This window comes from Scleropages formosus, chromosome 24, assembly GCF_900964775.1.
Source record: "Scleropages formosus chromosome 24, fSclFor1.1, whole genome shotgun sequence".
Taxonomy (NCBI): Eukaryota; Metazoa; Chordata; class Actinopteri; order Osteoglossiformes; family Osteoglossidae; genus Scleropages; species Scleropages formosus.
In genome coordinates this window covers 15,172,815-15,198,309 of record NC_041829.1, presented here as the reverse complement: position 1 = coordinate 15,198,309, position 25,495 = coordinate 15,172,815, and the positions used below count along the sequence as shown (strand labels likewise).

Sequence of the window (25,495 nt, the reverse complement as noted above, 5' to 3'; positions counted from 1 at the left end):
TACCCGGTGTGGGGTGGGAACACAAACCAACAGTTTCTCAAAGCCCAATTTCTTATGGCCAATAGAAGCTACATCATTCTATCTTTCGTGCCATCAAGAAGAGTGAATGCTCAATCACATCATCACAGAAGCTTTGTCCCAGCCAGGAGTCTGATTTCTGCCCACCCCGAAAAGAGTTTTCTCACATGACCCCAACATAAACCGAGTCCTTTCTAGATGGCCACAGCTGTGATCATCTGTACTCAAGGCTCCAAGCCCCAAACTTTGCTTTTGGGTGTGACTGGAAGGCATCCCGAGCAAGAGAACACCTCTAGGCAGGCCTCAGCATCTGCCCCCACATACCAGCATTCCCCAGCTCCCCCATGCGAACCAGCAACTGGGGGGGCCTCGAGAAGCCCCAAGGATCAGTGCATGCGATTCACGCGTCTCTGTATCAAAGGGCCAGAAGCGCAGACAAACCCCGTCTTAATCTCTCTCTAACAAGCCCTTAGGCACTCCTTTCCTTCCATCTCTCAAGGTGTCGACACTAACCGCCGAATATTATTTCATTGTGCAGATACCCGACACAGCTTATCATTTCTTATACTTTGCTCACTTGTGAAGCTGGGCATTTATTGGAGAAATTCAGGTTACATTCCTTGCTCAAGGTTACCACTGGTGCCGGAACATCAGCGTGCAATATTTTAGTAGTAGCTCCAGTTGCCTCTCCGCAAAGCTGCAAGTATAGTTATCTACAGCATTCACATTAAATATGCAAAACACTTGCATAAGCTTGGGATATCTGCAAGTGTATTTCCAAATGGTAGTGCTTTGCCATTAATAATTTCAGACTTTGTTGCCCAACCTGGCAAACACAGAGACGTGGAACCTCTAACATCCCCCAGCACCATTTCTACGGTAAAGCCTTACAAGTGAAATCAGGTCAATGTGTCAGCAGTTGGCACTAGGTGGCGCAGTGGCTGGGGATCTGGGATTCGGCTCCAGAACCTCAGGCTGCATAAATGTCCAGCTGTGTAAATAAACGTCCGCCGTGTGAAGTGGCAAAAATATAGATGAAGTCAATTCAGATTGAGGGGGCTCTTCTTAACTGGGGTGGGGGTAGAAAGAGAGAGAAAGGAGAGGCCTTACCTTCACAGATCCTGTCCAGTCGTTGCCGCTTCACTTTGTGTTTGTCAGTCAGAGCCATGCCAGCACCGGGGGCTGCTCCTCCAACCAGGGGTCAGAGCTTGATTTCGGAAACCTAACGCACTGTCCAGTGACCTCCGCGGGGCATACCTACAGGAGACACCTAGAAGAACAACAGGATGGGTCAGACGCTCCCCCATCAGCCAACCCAACCCCCAGCCTAATCTCAAACCAGTATGCGCGAGCACACACACACACACACACACACACACACACACACACACACACACACACAAAGGTGAAGAGTCAACAACACAAATACTCTGCACAGTAAGCTAAGAGCACAGAGTAGAGACACGGTCACCTGGTTGATATACAGACAGTACAACCGGCTCGACGCGCAACCCTTTAGGAGCAACGCCTCTCCCTAAAAGGTCCACTTAAGAAAAACCGTACTGTACATACAACATCTAGTACAAGTGATGTCACTGTGAAGGAACGAAACCGTAAATAGCGGAATATGAGGTCCAAGGCCATCCTGCTTTCCAGCTGAGGTGACCCAGGGGGTCGGCACTGAGGTCAAGGGACGTATTATGTTCACACAGCTCTCACAACTTTACATTCATCTAGCTGACACCTGAAAAGCGACTTATAATTATTTGCCCACTTATACAGCTGGGTAATTCTACTGGAGCAATTTTAGGGTAAGTACCTTGCTTACAGAATACAGCAGGAGGTGAAGCTCAAACCTGGGACCTTTGGGTCTGAAAGCAGCAGCTCTAACCACTACACTACCAGCTGCCCCTGACACAGATGAGAGTCACACCCACAACACCATGTGTGTCAGAGCTTCCACACATTCACACTTAAGGCACAACCCACAGGCAACATTTACATATTTCAGGAGGAAAGTAACGGAATCGAGAACAACGGGCTGTTGTTATTTTTCAGTGAAGCCACTATTGCAGTTGATGCAAAACCCTCCCTTACATGACCACAGATAACAAATCATCTTTGATTTATTCTGAGAAAATATCCAGATTTAAGGGATTCACATTTTCTGGGAAAAAGCTCTAATGACTTTCTTAGAAGAAAGTGCACTTTAAACTGGACTCTGATGGTGGCAGAAACATTATTTTACATAAAATTAAAAGACCTCACAGAGCACGCCCGGAATATCCGAAAAGACATATTTTTAAATAAAAGGTAATAATAATAGAGAACTGAAATACACACCGGCACAACAGTAATAAATATAAGCCATAGCTTAGATAACTCCAGAGTGAATAAACAAATCTTGTTGTTTGCGGCAGCATGGACTGTAATGTCAAATTGTAGCCATTAGAGGGAACTAGGACCTTCTCATTGAGCGGAGAACATGACAAATGACACCAATAAAGAAATTGATATTTAAAACTTAGCATATGTGGTGGTCATCATGATGCCGGACGAATGAAACCCAACATCAGAAACCCGGAATTCAGACAACAAGGACAGCTGTGGACCAAGTATCCCAAACCCACACACACACACACACACACACACACACACGCACACATAGAGTGACTGACCCATGCCAAACTTACTCTAGAATACACCTCCACTTACACCCCCAGCGCCTTCTTGGCCACCTACATTATACGAGACCTTGCTACCACAGCAGACCCTTGTCACTGTGGGTGATCTCTGACCTCCGAAGCACTTACAGCGATCTGTCATCGGCAACCCCCCTCCCCCTTCTCCCCCGCGACCTCAGGTCTGCTGCCTTTCTCCGGAGAGATTAAGGAAGCCTGTCACATCACCTCTTTTAGGACAGACAGACCTGCTCGTTCCTGAATCTAAAAAGACAGACAGGGTGAAGGGTCCTGTCAGAGGAACCATTCATTATAGACCATGTACTTGACCCCCACGCGCTATGATCACAGTCATCCTTGACTTGCACTTTGATAAACTCTTCCGCTTTTTTGACATCATTTATGAGTTCAGTAGATGCCATTATTCAAAGGGTCTCACAGAGCTTGTTATTTCATAGTTTGGACAAAAAAAAAATAATCCATACAGCTAGAAGCAGTTTGGGTCTGCAGTTGCTGCAGGACACAACAATACTTTGAATCCAGGGATTAAACCCACAACCATTTGGTTACAAACTCAGCACATTATTATTCCCAGTTCAGCTCATTTTGCTCTCATTACCTACTAGAAAGGCTTCAATATCAAAATGCAACAAATTATACTGAGTTATTCAAGGTAACTTCCCAGGTTTGGGGTCCAGCTACCCAAGCTCTCAGCAGCTGCACTCAGTAGACAGTTGAATTACAACCAGTTGCGAGAAGATCCCGGAAATGATCTGAGCAGTGCTGGTTTACACTTTGCATCAGCTTAACCTTGCTGAGGGACCTTATATGAAGGTCATCCCTTTCCTCCTCCCAAGGGTCTCTGGTGACATGCTGTAGACATGGACTGCCAAGAGGAGCAAGCTTCATTCCAGTAAATCATCTCCTAGTTGGCCGAACACTGCACTTGATGGGGCTGTTATGCCGTCTTGTCGTCTGGATTTAGTGCAGTTGCTTACCGCCTTTAAAAAAGTTACTGACCAATAACTCCCTAAACTCTGTACGGATCCACGGAGACATGAAGGAAATCAAGATTTCCCTTCCAGTTTAAAATCCTAAATTTTCCCAAAAAATAAGAACCAACATTTCTGTTGAACAAAAAGAGACTCTTCAAAAAAGCTTTTTCTCAACATGAGAACCTCCGATGAAGGGACCAAAATCTATAATTCACTTCAATGATTCCAGGGGACCGCTCAGCAAAAGCCGCACAGACACAGAGACCAGAACCCCCCCACTGGTGGCTCTCCGTGCGGCAGAGAAGAAGGCCTTTGAAGAGGTCCTCCCCCATCCCTCATCGACGCACAAAGACCCCGTAGGGTCCCCAAGGATCGAGACTCTCTTTCTCCATTTCCCTACCACGTCCGCTTTACATCCTTAGCCTGAAACCCCAACATGAATTAAAATGGCAAACCGGCTCGTCATCGCAGGTCAAAACAGAAGGACGAATCCGACTCGCCTGCAATCCCACCTCACGAAGAAGAAGTTGTTTGCGGAACAAGCAACAGAACTTGGTGGAATCTGACAGTTGGAGTTCGGAGCTGCGTTCCGGCATGAACCCCTCAGAAGCTAATTAGTACGGGCCGATTACTTACGCTTGCAAGCTGTCACACTGCTTCCAGGAGAAGGCCTAACAATGACTTGGCTATTACCAATTAATCAGGAAGGGCTTAAGTGACCTTTTCCAGTTTACACTCTCTGGACTGCACCGGCAGCTGAAGAGGGGCAGTCAATTAGAAAACTGCTCCAACGACCGATATAAGGCCACTGGGTTTGGCAGATCCCTCCATTACGGGATTACGTTTTTGGATGGAGATATACAGTCCCATTCCTTCCAAGTCGCCGCACAGGGAGACTTCAAATCAGAAAATGAGAGCCCCGCTCAGACTCAGATTAATACATCCGTTTAATAGTTTTGCACCTGAATAATTTATTCCCTTTTTAAAAGGTCAGGATGCCAGCCTGCTGCGCATCTACTCAAAAGTACCAGCGATAAAGCAGATGGAACCAGAGCAGCACTTGGACAGAGGCAGCATGACGGTGACTCTCGGCGACTGAATTGCTCTATTTAATAGCGCATTACATTTTCCTGTCTATAGTGACATGCAAAGGTCATACTTTATATCTGTTTATAAACCGGGATATTTTAAACAAACCATCAGGGTTACGTATGTCAACCTACTGTGCAGTAACATCCTATGACCTGAACTGCCCATCTTTTTGAGAAAAGCCCAAAGGTGTAACCGCAAAGGAGCATCACTGGCCCAGATAGGCCCAAAATATGGCTTTGGATCAACACGTACCATCAAAGTGGGTGTTTCATCTCAAATCCCCACCTACTGTAAGTGGAAGGCACGATGTGGAGACGAAAAATAAAAATAATGAGACGGAAAAAAGCCCTTAAGAAGCCTCTCCAATCTCACCTCTCGGGTTGTCAAGACTTCAATTACAGCTGACCTTCAGGAGCCTAGATTATTCTCCATCGCTATTTCCCATTTTCTCTAACATCTGTACTGTACTGGCCACTCTTCTTGGAACCTCTGCCAGTGCTGCCAACTGGCGTGGTGGTTAAGACCCTTGTGGCCCAAGGACTGCACCATGGGAACTCAGTGCCTTACCTTGCAACTGTACTGCTGGGCTTAAATGTACAGTTCTAACTGAGGCCAGTCTTGATAAATCCATCCAGTACAAAAATAAGTGTAAAAATGTTTCTTAACTCCATCCTTGTTAAATTTGTGTTATGAAAAATACTCATATCTCGATCGGCTTTCGCGTATTTAAAGGCAGTCAGCAGAGAGGGTCTCCACGTCTCTCCATCATGGACATGTCCCTCAAAGGCTGATGACAAGGTCAGGTCACCGTTAAAGTAAGTTCTCTTTATTCCCAGGAGGTCAACAGTTTATTTATTTATTTATTTATTTTTTAATACCACTTCTATTAAATGACTTTTACTAGAGCCTTTGATTCGCATCAGACAATGGAGTCATCCTCGCTTCAACCCGATTTTATTGTTCCTCGTGAGATAAATCTTTCAGCTCTGGACCAAAACAAGAAGTCGGACTCGGAGAAACAGGAAGGTGAAGGTAATGCTGTGGAGTACAAAACGGGCGCCTGCGCTAAGAATACCACGTTACTTACTAGCTCGTTCCCGAGGGCGATTGTCCAAACTTGGAGGGAGGCTGCTGTCAAACACCACTCTGACAGATGAACCCAGGGCAGAACGTTGATACCACACATCCTCACATCCAAACGCTCGGCATTGTTTTCACATTCATTTTTAATGGTTGGCGCGAGCCGACGGATGAACTCTCCGCATTACACAGCCTTTAAAGACCTGCATTTAGATGTTAGAGGTTCATGTCCCACGAGGGGCTATTCTGCAGTCACTTACCGAACTGACACGCCTTCAGCAGAACATCCCACCTTAAAAAGACATGGATTAAACAACGGACACTTCGGAATAAGAGCTACTTCCAATAGAAATATTTTTTTTGGACAGCCCAGGAGATATGAGACAACTTGCCAGAGATGCAACGTGAGTGAACCTAGTAGCTAACCTGAATTTTGGTTGTGGGTCGACAGAGAAAAGTACGGGAAAATTTTGCCACCGTCACGATCGCCACTGAGCGGCATAGTCAAAATAATAGTGTAATAAGAAAACACATTATTATATTATTACTATTCTACAGTACTATTATTTTAACAGGAACAGCGTGCAAAATTATTAGAAACATATAACAAAGCCCTGTTATACAAAGTAGCATTCATGCATATCAATTGTATGTATAACCTTATAGTTCACACAATATACAGTAATGCGATTTTCAGTTTATGAAGTCGATTTATGACGGGGCCGTTGGAACAGAACCCCATCGTAACCTGAAGACCACCTGCGTAAATCACCGTCTCTTCACACGTCCGCTGCGCATCGAAAGAACACCGACGTACCGCTTATCAGTGTAAGCATAACAGCAGTTGTGCACAGGCCACGTTAAAATATATACCCGAGATCCCCATGGAAACTGTTCCCCGCATTTTTTGAACAAGCGGCGCAACACACTTTCCGGCACTTTCTTGCACACACAGACGCGCAGAAGCCTGGCTTTGCTCGCCCACCTGGACTCCGCTTCCGTGAATGTCCGAGGGCTCACGCACGGCTTCCCGTGTGCCCCCACAGGAAGGGCCACATGATTTAGAGCTTCCTGGTCCAAAGAAAAGGTAGTTCCCCTCCAGGCATGCCCATGCAACACACACCCCCGACCCCGCTCCCAAAATACCCCCACCACCCCCAGGGAGGAGGACAGCAGAGTGCCTTGGACAGGCCAACTGTGAGACCGTGTTTCAGTTTACATTGACAGGGGGCCAAGAACAACAGAGGAGCAGGTAGGCCAGGAACACAAATATTACGCAGCACACACCCACACAGTCACACGCTTATCTGCACAAAAAGACACACACACACAAAGACAAACGCATTCAGTCTCACATTCACATGAAAGACTCATATTTAATCAAAAAGGCTTTTCCAAGACAATTAAATCGGCCTGGAGAAACAGCACGAGTGTGTAATTACACCAACATTTAAAACCTCCGCAGCAGACATGCACACACTCACCTCCCCACACACACACACACACACAGCCAATAACACTTGTGTGTTCACTAGTTAGACTCTTGTTGCTGACACAGCAGTTTGCTTTGGAAGCATCTCTAAGTGGTGTTATATCAGCAGCGTGCTCAGGTGTGTCCTCACCACCCAATCAATCGAGATACGGCAAGTTAGGCAACCTAGAAAGTGTGTGCAGACACACACACACTCACAAACAGACACACACACACACACACACACACACACACACACACCCTAGATTCACGAAATGGGGTTAATCTCTTCCTGATCTACAATCCTAATATAATGCAGTATTATTCAAGGAAAAAAAATCACATACTAATACCCATATTTACTCCTAGGAGTTACAATACATCAAAATACAACGATTCTATGAAAGAATTTTTGATTTTGAATCCAACCCCTAAAACTTACCCTCTCGAAGTCTGAAGGTCAGTGCTTGCGCTGTGTTTGCACAGAGACCGGTCTGTCTCCGATATCCAACGCAACATCAGTCGATGGGCGAAGCCTGGAGGTGGCGCTTTTTAAGCAATGAAGCCAAGCACTAAATGTGCCAAGCAAACCCTCAGAGGAGAAGACACTTGGCACGTGGCAGTCAGCCCACGGGGGGTAAGTCAACCCAACGTGCAAAGGGAAGGGAATAAAAATCCCTGAATTGCTTCAGTCTCTGTAGCTCCCCTGCTGTCAGTCACGCAATTAACATTCACAGTGATGTGTATTATAAGCGGGGCCCATAAGGGGAGTACCTTTTGCGCCTACCAGAAGCACACGCACATTTCCCTTAGCATCAGTACACTATGGCAATACCATGCTGTAAATAATACGGGATGCTCTCATATTTGATACCTTTCCTTTGCTCCCAAAATTATTTTTTACCATCTCTGTGAAAAACCTCAGCTATACACTTTTTTCTTTTTTAATCAAAAATAATGACTGTTGGGTAGCGACCAGTCTTGTCTCAAAGACTTATGTGGGATCTGGGGGGGATCAAATTACGAGGACTTGGCGGGACGTCCTGTCGCTAGAAGTGTGGTGAAGACAGTTATATAGCCTTGTGTGTTGGAAGGCCCACCATGACTCATCCCGCTGTGCCAGATAAGCCCTTGTGGCAGCATTAACGGGATGCCATACTGGGGCAGCAAGCAGGGGGATTACACATCCGTGCGAACCTCAGGGTAACGCACCTTGTGATGTGGACCCATTCCCCATTACCGAGGCACACTTCAGTTGACCAGAGGGCAAACGACAAGGTCACCTTTGGGCTGACCCTCTTAAACCTCTCTCATCTGGAGCACACAAGTTAAGCTCAGCAAGCAGGCAAGCTCAGCCCATTGCCCCTCCCCAGAGAAGAAGAACAGAGCTAGCATTCGTAGAGACAGCCGTCATTACTCAGCGCTGCCGTCTCACATTCTCAGAACTCGGAGTAAAAGAAGAACAGAGCTATAATATGGAAAAGAGGAACAGAGTAACAGGACGGGAGCACAATAAAGGGCGAGTAATGATGTGAGGAAAAAGGACTGACTGGAACAAGGTGGGAGGTGTGCATGAAGAGAGGAATGAGACGGAAAGGAGAAAGTTACCAGGTGGAAGAAAGATGGACTAATAGAGTGGGAGGGAAATGGGGCTGTATTAAAAATGTGGTGTCAAGAAGGAGAAGAGAGCCATATCAACAAGAAAAGAAAGAGTAATAACAGAGTAAAAGCTGAGTAACAGCAGAATACTGGTGCTGGAAGGAAAGAAGGACAATAACTACATGGCTGGAAAGAAGGGCAGAAAGGAACTGTGGGAGGATGGACTAGGTCCTGTCACCGTAGTAACTCTTGGTATGAGCGCCACATTATCCTGGGAATAAAGCAGTGTTTTTAAAAGCCTGCCATGGCTCACTAACAGCCCCCTCACCCACCCCACGGGGCAGGTAAAACACAGCTCCCCCTCACTGGGCGCTTGTAAATGCACCAAACGGCACCCCCCCACCCCCCTACGCGGCTCACTGGGGAGTGTGGCGCTAGGGCTTGCGAACCCTCGTTAGCTCCCCCTTTACAGGCGAGCCTAAGAGCAAGGTGATGAATGAGAGCGCGACGACAGCGTGTACCGCAGCCGCGTGGATTAACTGCGACGCAAAAGCGCTGATCGTCAACAAAAAAACAGCGATTCATCACTGCGCCGCAGAATCAAATAGGGATGCGATGTAGGAGCGACCTCTTGACTTACGGTGCGCCTCCGGGCTCCTGGCGGCCACACTGATAAGGCTGCCCTTGCTAAACTGATTAATAAGGGATCGTAAGCCCCACCGAACGTGGCACAACGACACGAGGGAGGACTTTTTTGGTTCTCCCTCCTTTTCTGAAAGTACGAGTTCCGTGCGATAGGCCAGCAGGCTCTTGAGGCGAAAAATCGTGAGGGTCCATCCATTCTTCTGGTCCCGTTTTTTTTTCCCCTCCCTTCATCCAGAGCCTTCAACAGTGAAGACCTCTTTATTTGGGGGTGGAAACATTTGACCCGTCGGTGAAACTTCTACCATACCAGGTGGAGAGAAAGTATTTCCTAATCATACTCTTCCCAAGCAAAAAAAAAATATCACACTAAAGTGGGAATAGGTGTGCCTAACGTGGCATAGCAGCCATCACCTCAAGTTATAGCACCTTAATAAGATAGGAACCCAACGCAAATTCATGACATACTTGAAGCGGTCACTCAACGAAGCCTCCAGAATTGCCTTTAGTGTCTGATAAAGTGGACGAGATGGGAAACGGAGACCTCTGTGAAAACCAAACACCAGACTTCACCTAGATTAATTACTGAAGAAGAAGAAGGAACTCATGACAGTGTACAGCTCCAGGGTTGTTGATTAGGACCTGGGTTCGAATCTGTCTCTCTCTACGGGGAGTCTGCAGGTTCTTCCCCTCTTCAGGTGTGGACCTCCACAGCCCAAAGACATGGGCGCAACACAGAAACCACTTCCATAACCTCCCATACTGTGAAGACCACATGTGTGGTTGCCAAAATTGACATGGACTGGCAATTAGGATGACCTATGAGTTCACACCAGTTGGTAAAAGAAAGAGCTGCATCTGAATAGTTACTCATTAGGTAATACTTTTCCCCAAGACAACTTACAGTGTTACTCTACTTATGATTGTTTATCCATTTATAGCATCGGGTAATTTTGATAGGAGCAATTCAGAGTAAGTACCTTCTTCAAGGGTATTAGAGCAAAAGGTAGGAATCAAACCTGCGAACGCTAAGTCCGTAGGTTCCAACGTTGACCATTATACCACCAGCTGACTGTGTCCTTTTCACTCAGGAAAAAACACTTCACACACTCAGACACAGCTGAGTGCAAATTGCGTGTGAATTGGATGTATTTCCAACAGCAAGCGCTGAAGGGTTTTCTCTGTGAGTGACAGACCTCTCCCCAGTGGAGGGGGTTTGGAACGTGGCAGAGCGATGGAAGAGCGATGGGTCACAGGTTTGCACCCCCGACTGAAGAGGCCTTTACTGCCCCAGGCTCTAGATGAAGGGAACAAAAAAGCGGGACCAGAAGAATGGATGCCGCCTCGCGAATTTTGCCTCGAGAGCCGGCACGCCTATCACACGGCACTCCTACTTTCATTGGGCTGGCAAAAGCTGAAGCCTTTCAGGAGGCCGAGAAACTGGGTGCTGACCTCCGTTTCAACCGCACGGGTCAAAAGGTCGTCCGCCTTGTATGGCGGAGAGGGGCTCGTCGCCAGGCCCAAGCGGGGCTCCCAAAGAAACGTTCTCGCAAGACCTCCCCCCCAGGACAGAGGCACGCAGACCACCAGATTCTCCTGCCGCAAATCCCGACTCACCTTCAGACTGCGGAGGGGAATAACGTTTTCAATAATGCAGACGGACAAAAACTGCAAACGGAGTCCCCCCACCCCCTCGCTCCCGAGCCTCCCCGCTCCTGCACAAATACAATTTGCGCAGACCTTAGGTGACTGATCCAATTTTAATCTAAAGCTGCGCTCAAAGCCGTGGGGGGAATGCTCTTGATGTATGTGTGTGTGTGTGTGTGTGTGTGTGTGTGTGTGCGCATGTGTGTTTTTCCTACTTTCCTGCTGGTCTAAGCCACTCGTTTTTTGAGCAGTCTGCAGAAGCCGGGCGTCACGAGGGATGTCACAATGCCTCAGCTCTCCTCTCTCTTCAAACCCGAAGCCTAACCAGACCTGCTGAGACAGATTGAAGTAAGCGCAGTAAGCACTGAAAACGCACACGCACGCGTCTCTTCGCCTCCTCCTCCTCCTACTCCTCAGATAATGCAAAAAAAAAAAAAAAAAAAAAGAACTATTTGTTGATGCTGAAAATGAGTCGGTTATCCGACCATTTAAAGCAAATAGCTGGCTTTCACAATGAACCGGCGAGAAAGGTAATGAAAGGTGCTAATAACCCCTCATGAGTTCCGATCACCAAATTAATATGATGTAATAACTTTACATTTGTTTTCGAAAGTGGAAAGTGTGGCATAAATATGAAAACGTTTTAAAAAAGGTATATAGCACTAAGTCACAAACTAACTGTCAACTAGTGGCCTGGTTGGTGCAAGAACCCCCTTCCCTTTCACAAATTTCCTTCCACACACACACACACACACACACACACACACACACACACACACACACACACGACAAGCCCCTGCAGGTCGAACAGGATGCGGGAGAAATCACGTAGTTAAAAAAGTCACTTTATTAGGCATCATTCCACTTAACAAAAAAAAAAAAAAAAAAAAAAAAACACGTTTGCAACACCGCATCACGGTAACAACCCTGCCGGGAGACAAAGACGGAAACACGAGCGGTGAATGTCGCCCAGGCCACTCGTGCTGGAGTGCGTCCGCTTCGCACAAAGAGCCACGCCATGAAATATCTCCCGAGCAGGATTTCTTTTAACAAAATTAACTAGCAGGGTCAGGGAGAAAATACGACAGAAGAGGGGTGGGTGGCAGGGGGTGCAGGGGGGTGATGGGACACTGGGGGGAGGGTGCAGGAGGTGGGAGGAGGGGGGGTCTTCAATCCACTGCGCAGAAAATTAACAACTCCACACAGTGCCTTGTCCCACTAGACATTAAATGCATGAAACACATGAATTACAGCAGCAAAATTAACACTATATATCACGCGACTTCTTAAGAGTCCAGCAGCACACATGGGTCTGCAGAATGGGGGGGAGGTGTATGCGTGTTTTTGAGTGCGTGTGCGCGTGTGTCAATGGGGGGTTGGGGGTGCTGTATGCGTGAGGCCAGGAGACAAGGGGGTGGAAGAGTAACTCAACATTTCTATCTCCTCTCATTAATGTTAACCACTTATCCCTCTCCAGGAGCATAAAGCTGTCACCCAAGGCTGTGATTTATGGCACTCGTACCCGGATCCCGACCTAACTATTGCATGCCTCCAATTAATTTTTTTTTCTTTTTTTGTTGTTGCTCTGGATCATTCCCCTGCAAATGTAATGAGGTTGCAGCACACAAAATTGCTGACTCTGACTAATACACAATTCCCCAATAATAGGGAAGGACTTTAAATGTGGGGGGGAGGAAAAAAAAAAAAAAAAAAAAAAAAAAAAAACAAATCTGTGCTTAATGATGTTTTTTTTTAAATATATATGTATGTCACCAAGATTATTAATTTAATTAATCACAGCAGATTTAATACAATCACACCAAACAGCATTTGGGACACAAGGATCTCAAATTAAAAACCTATAAAGCGAAATGAATTCGTGCTGCCGGTGTAACTTAAATGCACGCCATTAACATGCAAGTGATAATCAGCCTGAAAGCCGTTATTATGACAGGAAAAAAGTGGTTTGGACAAACATGTCAGATTTTGCCTGGGGAAACTAGCACTATGGCGAATTTTCCATATCACTCTGAACCACAGATGCGGGAAACAGATGCCGGTGGAGTATATGGATCCTGCTTTAGACGGGACGTCTTTAGCTGTCAGCGAAGGTCAAAGGCGCAGGCTAATTGGGGGGGTTAATTACAGCTCATTTAAGACTTTTCAGAGTAGTCAGGGTAATGCCAACATGGAAGGGGTGGTGAGAATTTACTGCTGGGAAAATAAAGATGGGCACACAACGCAAACTGTGTGGTTAACTGTATTAAAAATTAGCCGGAAACGGTTTGCTCTGGTTCTGGACGATGCGCTGATGCCCCGTCCAGGGTGCATCTCCACTAGCCTAAAACCCACTGATTCTAGAATAGGTTCTGGACCACCGGAACCCTGACAGGGAAATGTAGCTAACAACAGTGAGCAGGTGCTTTCCTGAATCCAGGATGGACAAAGGCATGTAAAAGTGTTCATCTGTTGGTGTGACGCACTTTTGTTTCCCCAGAGCTCCACATCACCTTGAAGAAAGCTTCTGTTGAACGAGTAAATGTAAATGTTACTGTATGCTGGGTGGCATCGCTCTTCTCCATCTTGGTCACAGCTGCTGGATGCACTTCGGAAAAGCCGCTATTGTCTCCAGCAGACAATCCCCGTACGGTTCAGTCCACAGCTGCTTTTCGCACGTACAATCCCCGAGACCCGCGCTAATGCTCGGCATGCAGGAGACGGCGAACGCAACGATGAAGGCCGCCCTGCAAGAAAATCTGGGATGTGTTGGACACACACCAGAAGACTACGCCGTTCATCTGCACCGGTCCAATCAGTGCAACGCAAAAACTCAAAATGCATTTTCTCTAGGTTTGGGATTGAGTACATTTTAGCAAAGGCTAAAGGTTGAAGGTATCTTGAACCAGGATAGAGGATGGACCATGAAGAAGACGTGTTGCTGGCCACACGCCATCGCTACAAAAGCCTGGACTGTCATCATCCTGCCATGTTGGACCTATGGACATGGTCAGCAGCGTCCCTCAGAATACGGGAGGGCTGCACACAGACGAATACTGGATTAGCGCCATGACAAGAGCAGCAAGCACTCTCAGTAAATATGTTTCACCTCGGGTGATATTCTTAGCATTCGACTTTAAGTGAAGAGCAAAGCCGTAAAAAGCATTCTTACATTTTACTCTAAATAAAAAGCAAATTGGAAGGTCCTGCTGAACGGTTTCCTGCTCTTACGTCAACATTTTGAGCGAGTGCTTAAATCAACACCGAATCACTTTTCACCTCACAGAAAGAAGTTTTTTTTTTTTTTTTGTTTTTTTTTGCATTTAGAAACAGCGAGTTTCTCCTTGACATTGTCCACACACTTTAATGATCGACTGATGCCTTTCAACAGACACCTCAGAAACGCAAGGAAAAAAAACGTTTCTTTTTTAATGGGGAAAGGGGGGGGGACTGGAGCTTGTTCATTAGAGCACCTCCGTGGTATCTGGACCCGAAGAGTCGAGAGAGAGAGAGACACAGCTGAAGTGAAGCGTGTCAAATTAGCAGGGAAAATAAAACCAGCCGCTACTGGGACTCATTAGACCAGAGAACGGGAGACTCGGGGAGTATTTACTTTGCGAGAGTGTGTCCGCGTATGTTTTATTTCAGTCCAGGGGAAAGAGGGAAAGATCTACCGCATGACCTCCCCGGTTTGAGCCCGAGCCTGTTATTTTTATTATTCATGAGATTTGCGGATTAAAAAAAAATAGGGAAGAAAATTAATAACTTTCAAATCACATGAAGGCTATTAACGACACCAGAAGACAGGCTAATAAAAGCTAATGCTAGCACAACATATGCTAATGCATGCAAATGCAAGGTCCAGCCCCACACCCTGGAAACGTGCCCGTGTGCGTTGACTGGAAATTTGACCGGACACCATTGTTGACGAGCTCTGCCGCTTGAGGCTTGGGGAAGGGAACCAGGGAACCAGGGCGGTCCATCTCCGGGCCTTTGCTTCTAAATGAATTATATGAAGGTATAGGCCACGTACGTTTTCACTTCACTTCCCCCTCATTTCCTTTTCGTGGAAGCAACCACACTCACACATGTGCGCAAGAACATGCAAAAAGACACTGTGTGTTGATTTACTCTCACGTTACAAGGAGAAAACCCACACAGATGCTGGTTTTACAGCGGCTCGGTCCCGTCCGGCCTGGTGAAACGGAAACTTGTGCTCCGGGAGGAGATTGTGGGAGAAGACATCTGTCGTGCATTATTGATTTATGAGGTTAATATGGCTAATCTTGCCACAGGCTAGCTTCGTGCCCCTCTGTGGTTCACTTTAGTTGCTCTCGAGTACCCGTGGACAAACTCCATTTCCTCGCTGTCCCTACCTGCGTAGCTCTCTCCATATCCCTGGTCTCCATCATTCCCCCATCAGATCATTTCAAAGGGCAGGGAGATCAAAGCTCGATGGGCCCTTTGAAACCTGGCAAGGCCTTGGGGGGTTATGAGGGGCAGGTGGTGTTTAACAAATCATTTATTTAAAAACCGGGAGCCACTGGTTGCCAGGAGTCCCGCCATCCCACAGCCTTCTCTGTGACTTCTCAAGGCGATATTTAAAGAGGAACGGTGGTGTAGAGCTACAGCAGTTTGCAAAAACATGATCGGTTCAGCAACGGTGCTAATCGTGTAATGATGCAACGAAAGCTAAACTGTTTTATACGGATTTATCTTCCTTTATATGCAGACCGTATTCACAGTTTGAGCACTTGAAAGTGATATTAGGAATGTACATATCAGCAAAATGTATCATTCCGATCTTTATCAGTTTTTGTATGAATAAGCATTCTTCTGAATAAACTGATACATTTACAGTTTTTTTCCACAGCTATGAACTCAATAAATCTGCATGGTTAGCGAAGAAAATGACCATGTGAATAGCAATCCGATTTAGCAAGAAATACCGTCAATACAATTTCCTTCGGTATTAAGAAAGTTCTCAAAGTTCAATGTTAATGAGCAGGGGCAAGTTTCTCATGGTCTTCAGGGAACAAACGAAAGCTAAAGCCTGCAAGTGCGATGTTACAGATGTTGGAATTACACGTTAACTCCACATTAATCTATTTTGGCCACATCCAGAGAATTGCCATTCTCCAGAATTTGTTCTGCCTGACTCATACTTGGTAGCTTTAGAAGTTTATAAAACACCATCACAAAGTAAAACGAAATGCTTACACTGAAATGGTAACAAATGGCCAGCTAGCTTATTTTGGTGAAGGAAAAAAACGGAGCAAGTGTTTTTCTGAGAAAGTGGGGATATTGTGTTTATTTCCAAAATTAAGGTTTACAACTAGGGGTCTTCGGTGTGGAAAACAGTTGATAACGAAGCGCTCCGACATGCAAGAACATAAACCCGGAACTCCATTCAGTTGAGAAATTTACACGACAGAAACAAGAGAAAAGCACCGACAACAGAACTCAAAGACTTGTGCTATCTCAACGGAACATGTAGGTACACGTCCTCCTATTTTGTCATCCTGTAAAACGCTGTAATGGTAAAAGACAACAAAGCATAACATTTTTTGATGAGAGCTTGCCATTTTTGAACATTGACTTTGATGTGTCTTCTTGGCCTACGCAAACAATCTTATCAATGTTTTCCAGCAGCAGTTGCGCGACTGTATACATTGACCACATTAACCTCCTGGTTGGTTTGCTTGGGATTCCGCGAAGAGCATCCAGCAGAAAAGCACCTTAAGAAAACAATTAGTACTCAAGGCGGGAAAATCCTTTTCACCAGGCAATATATTTACACATCCTCTGGTAGAACAGGTTCAGTAGCAGTGAGGACTTTTGAAGTCCATGGGGCTGTGATCACAAGGGTTGCGTTGGTTTCAGGTCTTCCAGAACAGTCCCTCGGGCACATTCCATGCTTTTGCTGCGATGGTGTGGGACAGCCTGCCCTAAAAAAGTCTCTAAGCTTGACAGGTTACACTGGGTGTTGGTGGGCTAACCCCTCCCCGCACGCCCTGCATAGCCCGTCACCCTTCTCTGGCAAGCTCAGCAGAGTCTTGGGCAACTAATGGCCCAAAACCGCATAAAATGACAGCAGCATTGTCTTCGTATTGTATATCACTGGAGACATCAAAATTTTGGGTGGAATATAATGAAATGGCACCTGATGTCTTATCATGTCTCAATAGCCCAGGTTTCTACGATGCTTTAAACTAAAAGCAGTCTTCAAGTAACATGGGAGTTAATGTGCTCTCATGATCCTTGGGGGAGGGTGGGTTATACACAATAATTAACCATCACATTAGCACTACTATTAGACTGCTGCCAGAACAACAGTAGTAGTATCCATGTTAACAAAAACTGGCACGACTTTAAAAAGGCAGCAATATGTGCAACACGATACTACTAAATTAATCTTCATTACACCGTGACACCGTAAATTCTTAATTGTTTCACATGGCAGATGGTCGCTGAAGCTTGGCAATGGAGCAAAATGCAAAATGTCTCCTAATGAATACTTGAACCCAACCTTAATGTCAGACTCAGGGAAGTTAACAGGAAATTACTCCTTTATTTCATATGGCACATATAATCCCCAATATGTCAAGCAGAAAACTATGCCATTTTTTTTTTTGTTTTAAAAGTCTGCAGGACTATCATTATAAAGATACAAGGTCTCCAGGATGTGTGAGCCTGCAACTCCGGGCTTCTGCTGGCAGAGTTCAGTGGGACAAAGACTTTGACCTAGATACACACTCGTACCCAGCACCCAGCACTCATGTGAGTATATCACTTCCTGTCTCTAGAGTGATTCCATCTGCCAGGCTCACCTGGGCCGTGAGAACCGTGTGCAAATTGGGCCAGGCAGTGAGGGTGGGAGGTGCCGACACCGCTGGGGTGTTTCTAAGATGGGAGGCTCCTGTGGGTTTGGGGAGGGAGGGCATGCGCTCCCCACTTTGTCCAACTCGAAACCTGAGGCATTATGGAAAAGTCGATGCACTGGAGAGGAAATGGGCCACAGATTCACCCTACGACTGCTACACACCAAGATTTTGGAGAAGTGGGCCCGTGTGATCCGTACAGGTTGTCGTAAGAGCACATACTAACGAGAAAAGACAGACTAACCAGAGGTTGTCAAAAGTCTGTTTTCTAACAGTCTGCTTTTATTCCAGGACCTAAGTGTTCTACAGAAGGGCTCTTCATGGAAATTAAGCACATTTTTCAGCTCTCCTAACACCGCCGAGTGCTCAGGAAGGAGTCAAACGAGTTCACTCAAGATACTAAGTTGAATCAGGTGGTTTGCTATCCGGCTGAAACAGAGACCATCTGGGTTCAGCGGTGCGAACAGTAGCTGTATATACGATAGTACTCATGGAAAAAAAATTAATTTCTCGACTGACCAGCACCTACACAAAGATGTCCTTCAGCTGGTCTGACACTTCAAGTCAGAGGTGTTTGAAGAATACATTTCAGTCCAAGTTCCTCCATTTAGCTGCATGGAGACCCCTGGAGAGATATACGTCAAGCCTAAACCAGTAGCGTGTTTGGCAGCTCATGGCTTTGGTTTAATTTACACGGGTGGGCTTCCTTGCTTCTGCAGTAAATGAGGGGTCCTGCACAGGACAGCTGCCGTGTCACCTCAAAGCACTGGGTCACAGCAAATTCTCTCCTGTGGAGCTTAATGAATCCCTCACAGGGCGCTCCGCTCGTGGAATCTGGGGTTAATTATGGAGGCCTCCTGTTAACAAACGGCCCCAGAAAAAGTTTTTCGAGGGGAGTGAGTTTGTGTGTGTCTGCGTGTGTGTGTGTGTGTGTGTGTGTGTGTGTGCGCACGTCTGTTTTGGGGGGCAATATAAGAGGGTCAAGTCTGCGGCACGAAATTTCCAAGTTGTCCCAAACCGAATAAGCACCGACAGCTTTTGACCTCCAATGCCAACTTGCTCCCTCTTACTATGGATTTACCCTTTTAAAAGGGATCTTTTAGGCATCTGCGTGTAAAGAAATCGGCGGGAGAGCCCCTCTTGCTTGAGATGAACCCTCCCCACCCTCCCTCAGTACCCCAGTTTCCTTTTCATCCTCATCATTGCTGGAGACCGCCAGAGTGACATTTATCCATATTTCATGAAGGACTCCTCTATGCACGCCAAACAAAGGAATCAATTTCCCAGCAGTGGCTTGCTTAAGAAAAACAATAATGACCTCCAGGATGGGGCAGAGAAGCTGTGAGAATTAATTGCGAGGCGCCGTGATGCTTTGTTAGGCTGTCAAGCAAGGAGACTGCATGAGCAGGAAGCGGGATGGAGTAAGTACACCTTTCCCAACCTAGCACAGTACCAGCGGTCACCTCGAATAAATTATTAAATACATAAATAAATAAACAAACAGGTATGAATAAACAAAACACACAGACACACACATACAAAAAAAACTGGGAGCTGGACAGAAGCTCTCATTCAAAGTCACACAGAACATTTTGCGTCGAAAACCTACACTACGCCAGAAAGGGAACGTTATTCACTGCGGCCAAATTCTCTCGGAGGTCAACAAGTGCGGTGGGTATTACAGGGCGGTAAGGAGGTCATGCAGCATACTCCACATTCCACTCCGCTCTGTAAAATCAACCAATGGCACTTTTGCCAGGATTGGGGTAATTCCTTCAACAGGGAGCCGTTTCTTAGAAGAGAACATTTCCACGGCGACACAAATAAGTCCATGAAGACAATTTCATTGCCTTTTCTGTTCCATTCAATTAATATAAACCTTTTTGTCGCTCCAGCAACCCAGAAAGTTTTCCCAGAATTACTCTGTAGTGCACCAGTTCCCATATAGACCCCTTTCACAGCTGACGTCTCTGAACTTCAGAGGTGGTCAACGATCATTCCCCCAAGCAGTGGATTCGGGTCCCGTATCTTGACCATTATGGATACAGTCAAAAACAAGAGGTATTGTAGACTTAGAAACTCATTTTGGTGCACTGGTGCTCTGGAAGAGGGTGCTCTGCAAGCGATAGCCATTTGAACCATGCCATTCCATCATACAACCCCAGACAGTTGTCATGGTGACTACAGAGCAATTGTCATGGTCTCGCTGGGTCCTTCAGGGGCAGACATCAGGCGGTGCTCATTTAACTACAGAGTTCGCGGCTGATGTGTTCATTCCCATCCAAATACCTCAATCCCACCTCACCCCACCCCACCCCGCTCCAGACAATCAGACCTTAGGTTGTACGGCTGGGAATCCAGCGTCACCCAAGCTTGGCTCTAATAGAGCTGACCGATCACATTTCACAACAGGGCAGCAGAGCCAACATTCGGGGGGCCCTGTGAAACCCTAAGCCCAGTGAGTGGCAGGCAGGAACAGGCCAGCACAGTAACCGCCCGCTCCACGCTGGCTCACGGGCTCGTAAAACAGCCTGTAAACTTTTACTGTCACATTCATCACCCGCTCCTGCCATCGCCTGCCTGGAACCCTCATTTGGGTTTTCTCCATCAGGCAAAAAAGTTTTGTCTAATTTTTCCAAAGACTGCACACCAGGGACATCTGGAAGCATCAAACAAACAGGGACTTTGCTCTTAACGTTAAAAAACAGACCTCACAGCGGCCCCGCCCACAACACTCACACCCACACACACTCCATTAACACACTGTTTAAGTCACAGGAAACAGCACAACAAGCACCAACTTGGCTGCCGCAACACGCTTGGTTGGTTTGTTTATTTCAGAACGATGTGTCACATGTTGAATTTCATTTCGGAGATCTCCAGTGGCATCTCAAGCCACTGCATCTGCAGCTTGGTTGGCTACAAACATCGTCCTCCAAGGGGGGAACCCAGCGGTCTCCTGAATTAGCTTAATCGGACATAAATGCCACAAATCCTTTTCTACAGTAACCCAACGCTGCTGACAACCAATGTTCGGAACTAGCTTAAAATCATGGGGCTGGACCATTTTCAAAACCCTATTTCATTCTCAGAGTCAATGTTTATGTTACTTGCTTAGCAGATGCTTTATCCAGAGTGACTCATATGGGCTACAGTTTGACACTTCATCCTTCTCAAGAGCTGAATATTTTACGCAAGTGTTTCGCAGAAGGGTGCAGAGTCCCTTTGCTGGACAGAACCGGACACCCCTTTTCCGTTACAGCTCTCTAACTGCTGAGGTACCTGCATTCTGTGCGAAGTGAAGAGTAAACGAAAGCCGCCGTAGTAATCAAGGTACAGCGATCGCCAAGGCAACGCCACTGTCAGGTTTAAGCCAGCTCTGCGGAAGTGTGAATTCACGCTGTTTAAATAAACTCACTCAACATTTCATGTGTCTTTATGTATATTTCTTTGTCCAAATAAGTGAAGTTTATTTTTTTCCCCAAAAAGGTCATAGTTATATGAAAAAACACACAACTTTCATAACAATTGAAGTGAACTCTGATCTGTTCTGATCTGAAAGAAAATGTATGCAAAGCTTTACTCTTGCCTGAGGGTGTTAACTGCAAAGGAGGTTTTTTAAATCATGAAAGTAGACCTTACTTGTTAAAATATTCTCTTATCAGCATTTTTTTTCTTTTCTTTTTTTTTTTTTTTTTGCAAAAGAATCTCTGACATTTAAAGGTAACCAGCACACTTTTACTGGAGCGCATCATAAAAATGAAATTAATGCTGTATCTCCTATCTGTCTGCTGGAGTCTTGTACGCCGCATTTCGTACACTTTGCGGATCCAGACATAACCAGTCACGGACTCTATAAAGCGGCTGAAAAGCACAACCCGTAAACATTTTAATGACGCAGGACGTTAGTAACAAGTGCAGTCCTATGAAAGGTTTACATGTCCTACAGTCTACAGATGTATGCAGCTGGACACTTTTGCCAAAGCAGTTCAGGGTAAGTACCGCGCTTAAGGGTACAACAGCTAGACAGCCCTCCCCAGACTTGAACCCCGCTGTCCCAGTGCTTCCCACGGCAGGCTGTGTCTTCTCGATCTGGGTCAGAGACCTCAAATTCTTTTGCGCGCAAGAGGCAGGGACCCACAATGTTCACAACCTCCGCTTCCTTTTTCTTGTCCACACCTGGTGTTTAATGATCTCTGCCTTTCTTCATTGGCAAGATTTTCTGCCAGACTGATCCAGAGGAGCGCAAACCCTTCTCGATGGGTGGTACGCCAGCGTGGCCTTAACATAATCAAGGGTGAAGGGATGGGTCTGTCTGTTGGTTAGCCACACCCTTCGGAGTCTAACCTCAGGGTTAACCTGTTAAGAAGCAGTATAGCACGGAGGATGGAAAGGAAAAGCACTGAATTCAGTCACTAGTCAGCAGGCCATTACAAGGGGATTGGAACGGTGGCCCCATTGCCATGGGAACAGTTTGTGTCCAAGAACCTCCAAAGAATTACGGATGCTCATAACCCCGTAACCGTAGTTCCCAACCATAGTCACGACAGCAATCGGCTGACCGAAAAGCTCGGCGCCCCTCAATCCCACCACAGTGACTGGCCACGTACGTGGTTCCGGAACACCATCCAAAGTACAGTGGCACTCCTTCAAACGCACCACTGAGAAAATTCACCGGAATGGGGAAAATTTCAACAAAAAAAAAATGTAAACCAAAGGGGTTTCAGAGGTACGCCAAAAACCCGCGCAGGATCGGTGGGATTAGCTGCACCAGAGAACACCGGATCATTTACTGGTCCAAAGGTTCCCTCCCCCGGTCTGTTGTCAGATGTGGAAATATCAAAGGCGAGAGGTTTTTGTAGCGTATCCCAGCCATCGGTGGGTCAGTGCAGACGTACCGTTTCCACAACACAACACATTCTGACAAGCCACAGATCCGATAAAAACAGCAGCACCCCTGGTGTTCTCCATATTAGGAGCAGTGTCTTTCGCCTCTGGCGTTTCTTTCCCATAATTCTTACATGTGAAACGAAATTCAGGCCGACACGCTGACTAACAAGGTCATCCAAACATGCCAGGAAAAGTATATCAATTTCCTTTCTAAAATTTGGTCCTAGATCATTATCGGTGCGAGATGGATGGCGATGGTGCTCGTCCATGGCTGAAAAAGAAAAACTGTTTCCTAAACAACGGCAAGGCTTCCAAAATTCCTTTTCAGCTCTTCTCCGCTCTTTCAGAGGAAACACCTGTCTAAAGCTTGTGCAAGCAGACAAATTGTTTGAAAAGAAACACAGCAAACTGTATCACACAAAAAAAGCTCCTTATGATCACCTTCATATTTTCGTGTGATGAATTATGTAGGGTACTATTAATCAAGGCTACAGGGAATGCTCTCCAATGGATTTCTTTGTTTGTTTGCTTGTTTGTAGAAATATAATATAAAAATGTGATGTCGCTGACACATGGCTTAACTGGAGACACCTGGGGGAGGAAGTTTGTAACATTTATGTGAACCATATAGACCCTGATAGCAGGAAGGATTGCAGTTCTCAAGCAAACCGGTTGGACGACTTCAGCTGTCAATCAAACTCCTGTGAATATTTATCATCAAAAGAATCAGAATCAGATGTCAGGAGAAGCAGTGACATAGAATAGGGTTGAGGTTTTTTTCCTGTAAGACTAAATGTATAAATATGATCTATGAACAAAAAGAATAATTAGTTAAAAGCTGCCCAATTTTCCATTTATTCTGCACTCAAATCAGGGTACAAAAAGTCACATCTGCACCATTCCAATTTTTTAAGAATTATTTTAATTCTTCTTATTAATATTGTTTGTTTTTTTCAAATTTTCTTTATTTGCTTGCTTGGCTGACACCTTTGCACATGCTGACTTTGACCAAAAGTTCCTGTATGATTTTGCAACCTTTCCAGGTTATTGATGTCTCTGTGTTGAGAATTGCTCTACAGGTTAGAAGATAACAACAGAGACGGAAAAATATATTGACTATTATACTGTATCGGAGACCCACATAAAAGAAAACATAATAATCCAGAAAACTCAGATGAGAGAAAATCATCCTTTGCCATCAGTAAATGTGCTGCTCTCTTCTTTTTAAAAAGCACTGAAATGACATTTAAACATGTAGGAACTGTGTTTTTGCACACTATCACACACACGCATGAGCGAGCGAGCGTGCGCACACACACACACACACACACACACACACACACACACACACACACACCATCTCCCTTGTTCTACACTGTAATTTGAAGCCTTCGCAAACAAACCCTGCTAACAGACCTTTTTAAATGTCAGGTTCTGTCAAGCTGGGTGACAGTCCCCTCGAAGCACGCCTCCTGAAACTCCTTCATGAACACTCGAAAGGAAGTTTGTTTTGTTTACCACGTTGCTTGCAGCCATTTCTAAATCAAAGAAGAAGCAGAAAAAAAACCGGCTTCAGCTACACATGTTGGTTACAGTTAAGTTCGATCAAACGTTGCTTTGACTTAAATATTTTGTAGGCCCTTTATGACCTCAAATGACAGATAGCCTGATATAATGACATTGCACCCAAAAGTTGTGTTAATAAACAAAGCTCTTCTTTAAAGTATGTAACAGTGGCTGGAACTGGTGGGCCTCTTGTGGGATTAGAAACCTTCTAACTGGAGAAACTACAGCTGTGGCCAACATTTGTACTACAGCTGAATGAAACCACACAATCCAACCAAGAAAGCAGAATAAAAGTTTATCAAGTATATATTCAAAAGAAATTGACAACATTCATATTGTTAACCAGGAATATATCAAAAATATCCATGTCAAAAGCAAATTAAAATATGAAAAGTGTTATTTCTTAATCTGAGGACTACAGACCCCCTGGAGGTCCATGAATGTGATATATTTTATTTATATTTTGAATATGAAATAAGGTATTTTCTATGAATTGTGCAACTGTGAAAATTTTGGTCTGTTATGACATTTGGTATACAGGCATCCTTTAATTCACAAACTCTCTTAATTCTAAATTTTGGTATAGCGACTCACATTTAGCTGATGCTTTTCTCCAAAGAAACTTGGAGAAATATCTTAAGATATTTATAATTATTTACCCCTTTTAAGAGCTGGGTATTTTTTCAATGGAACAATTCAGGGTAAGTACGTTGCTCAAGGGTACCACAGCCAGATGAGGAATTCAAACCTACGACCTTTAGATCAAAAGGCAGCAGCTCTAACCACAACTCTACCAGCTGTCTGACACCTAATTTTTGATTATGTTAAAAAAAATCTGTATGACAAAGTTCATGAACAGCCTGTCAAAAGAAACCTGAAAACTGTGCTTTGTCCGAGTGAAGTAGAAGTTCAGTCATGTAGTGCAATTGGCGTGTT

At 45.5% G+C, this 25,495-nt stretch overlaps 1 protein-coding gene across 6 annotated transcripts in view; it reads right to left on the bottom strand.

Annotated features, from left to right (window-relative positions):
* LOC108939668 (C-terminal-binding protein 2) overlaps positions 1-25,495 on the bottom strand; it is an 83,014-nt gene that overhangs the window by 44,910 nt on the left and 12,609 nt on the right. For 3 of the 6 annotated variants that reach the window (XM_018761181.1, XM_018761175.2, XM_018761176.2), the window contains exon 2: positions 1,129-1,288. In XM_018761181.1, the coding sequence (XP_018616697.1) occupies positions 1,129-1,186 (58 nt within the window). In that variant the 5' untranslated portion in view covers positions 1,187-1,288. Of the gene's footprint in view, positions 1-1,128; positions 1,289-6,625; positions 6,650-6,851; positions 6,933-7,779; positions 7,892-25,495 lie in introns of those variants that run through there. The other 3 variants (XM_018761178.2, XM_018761177.2, XM_018761179.2) reach the window with 3 other exon arrangements.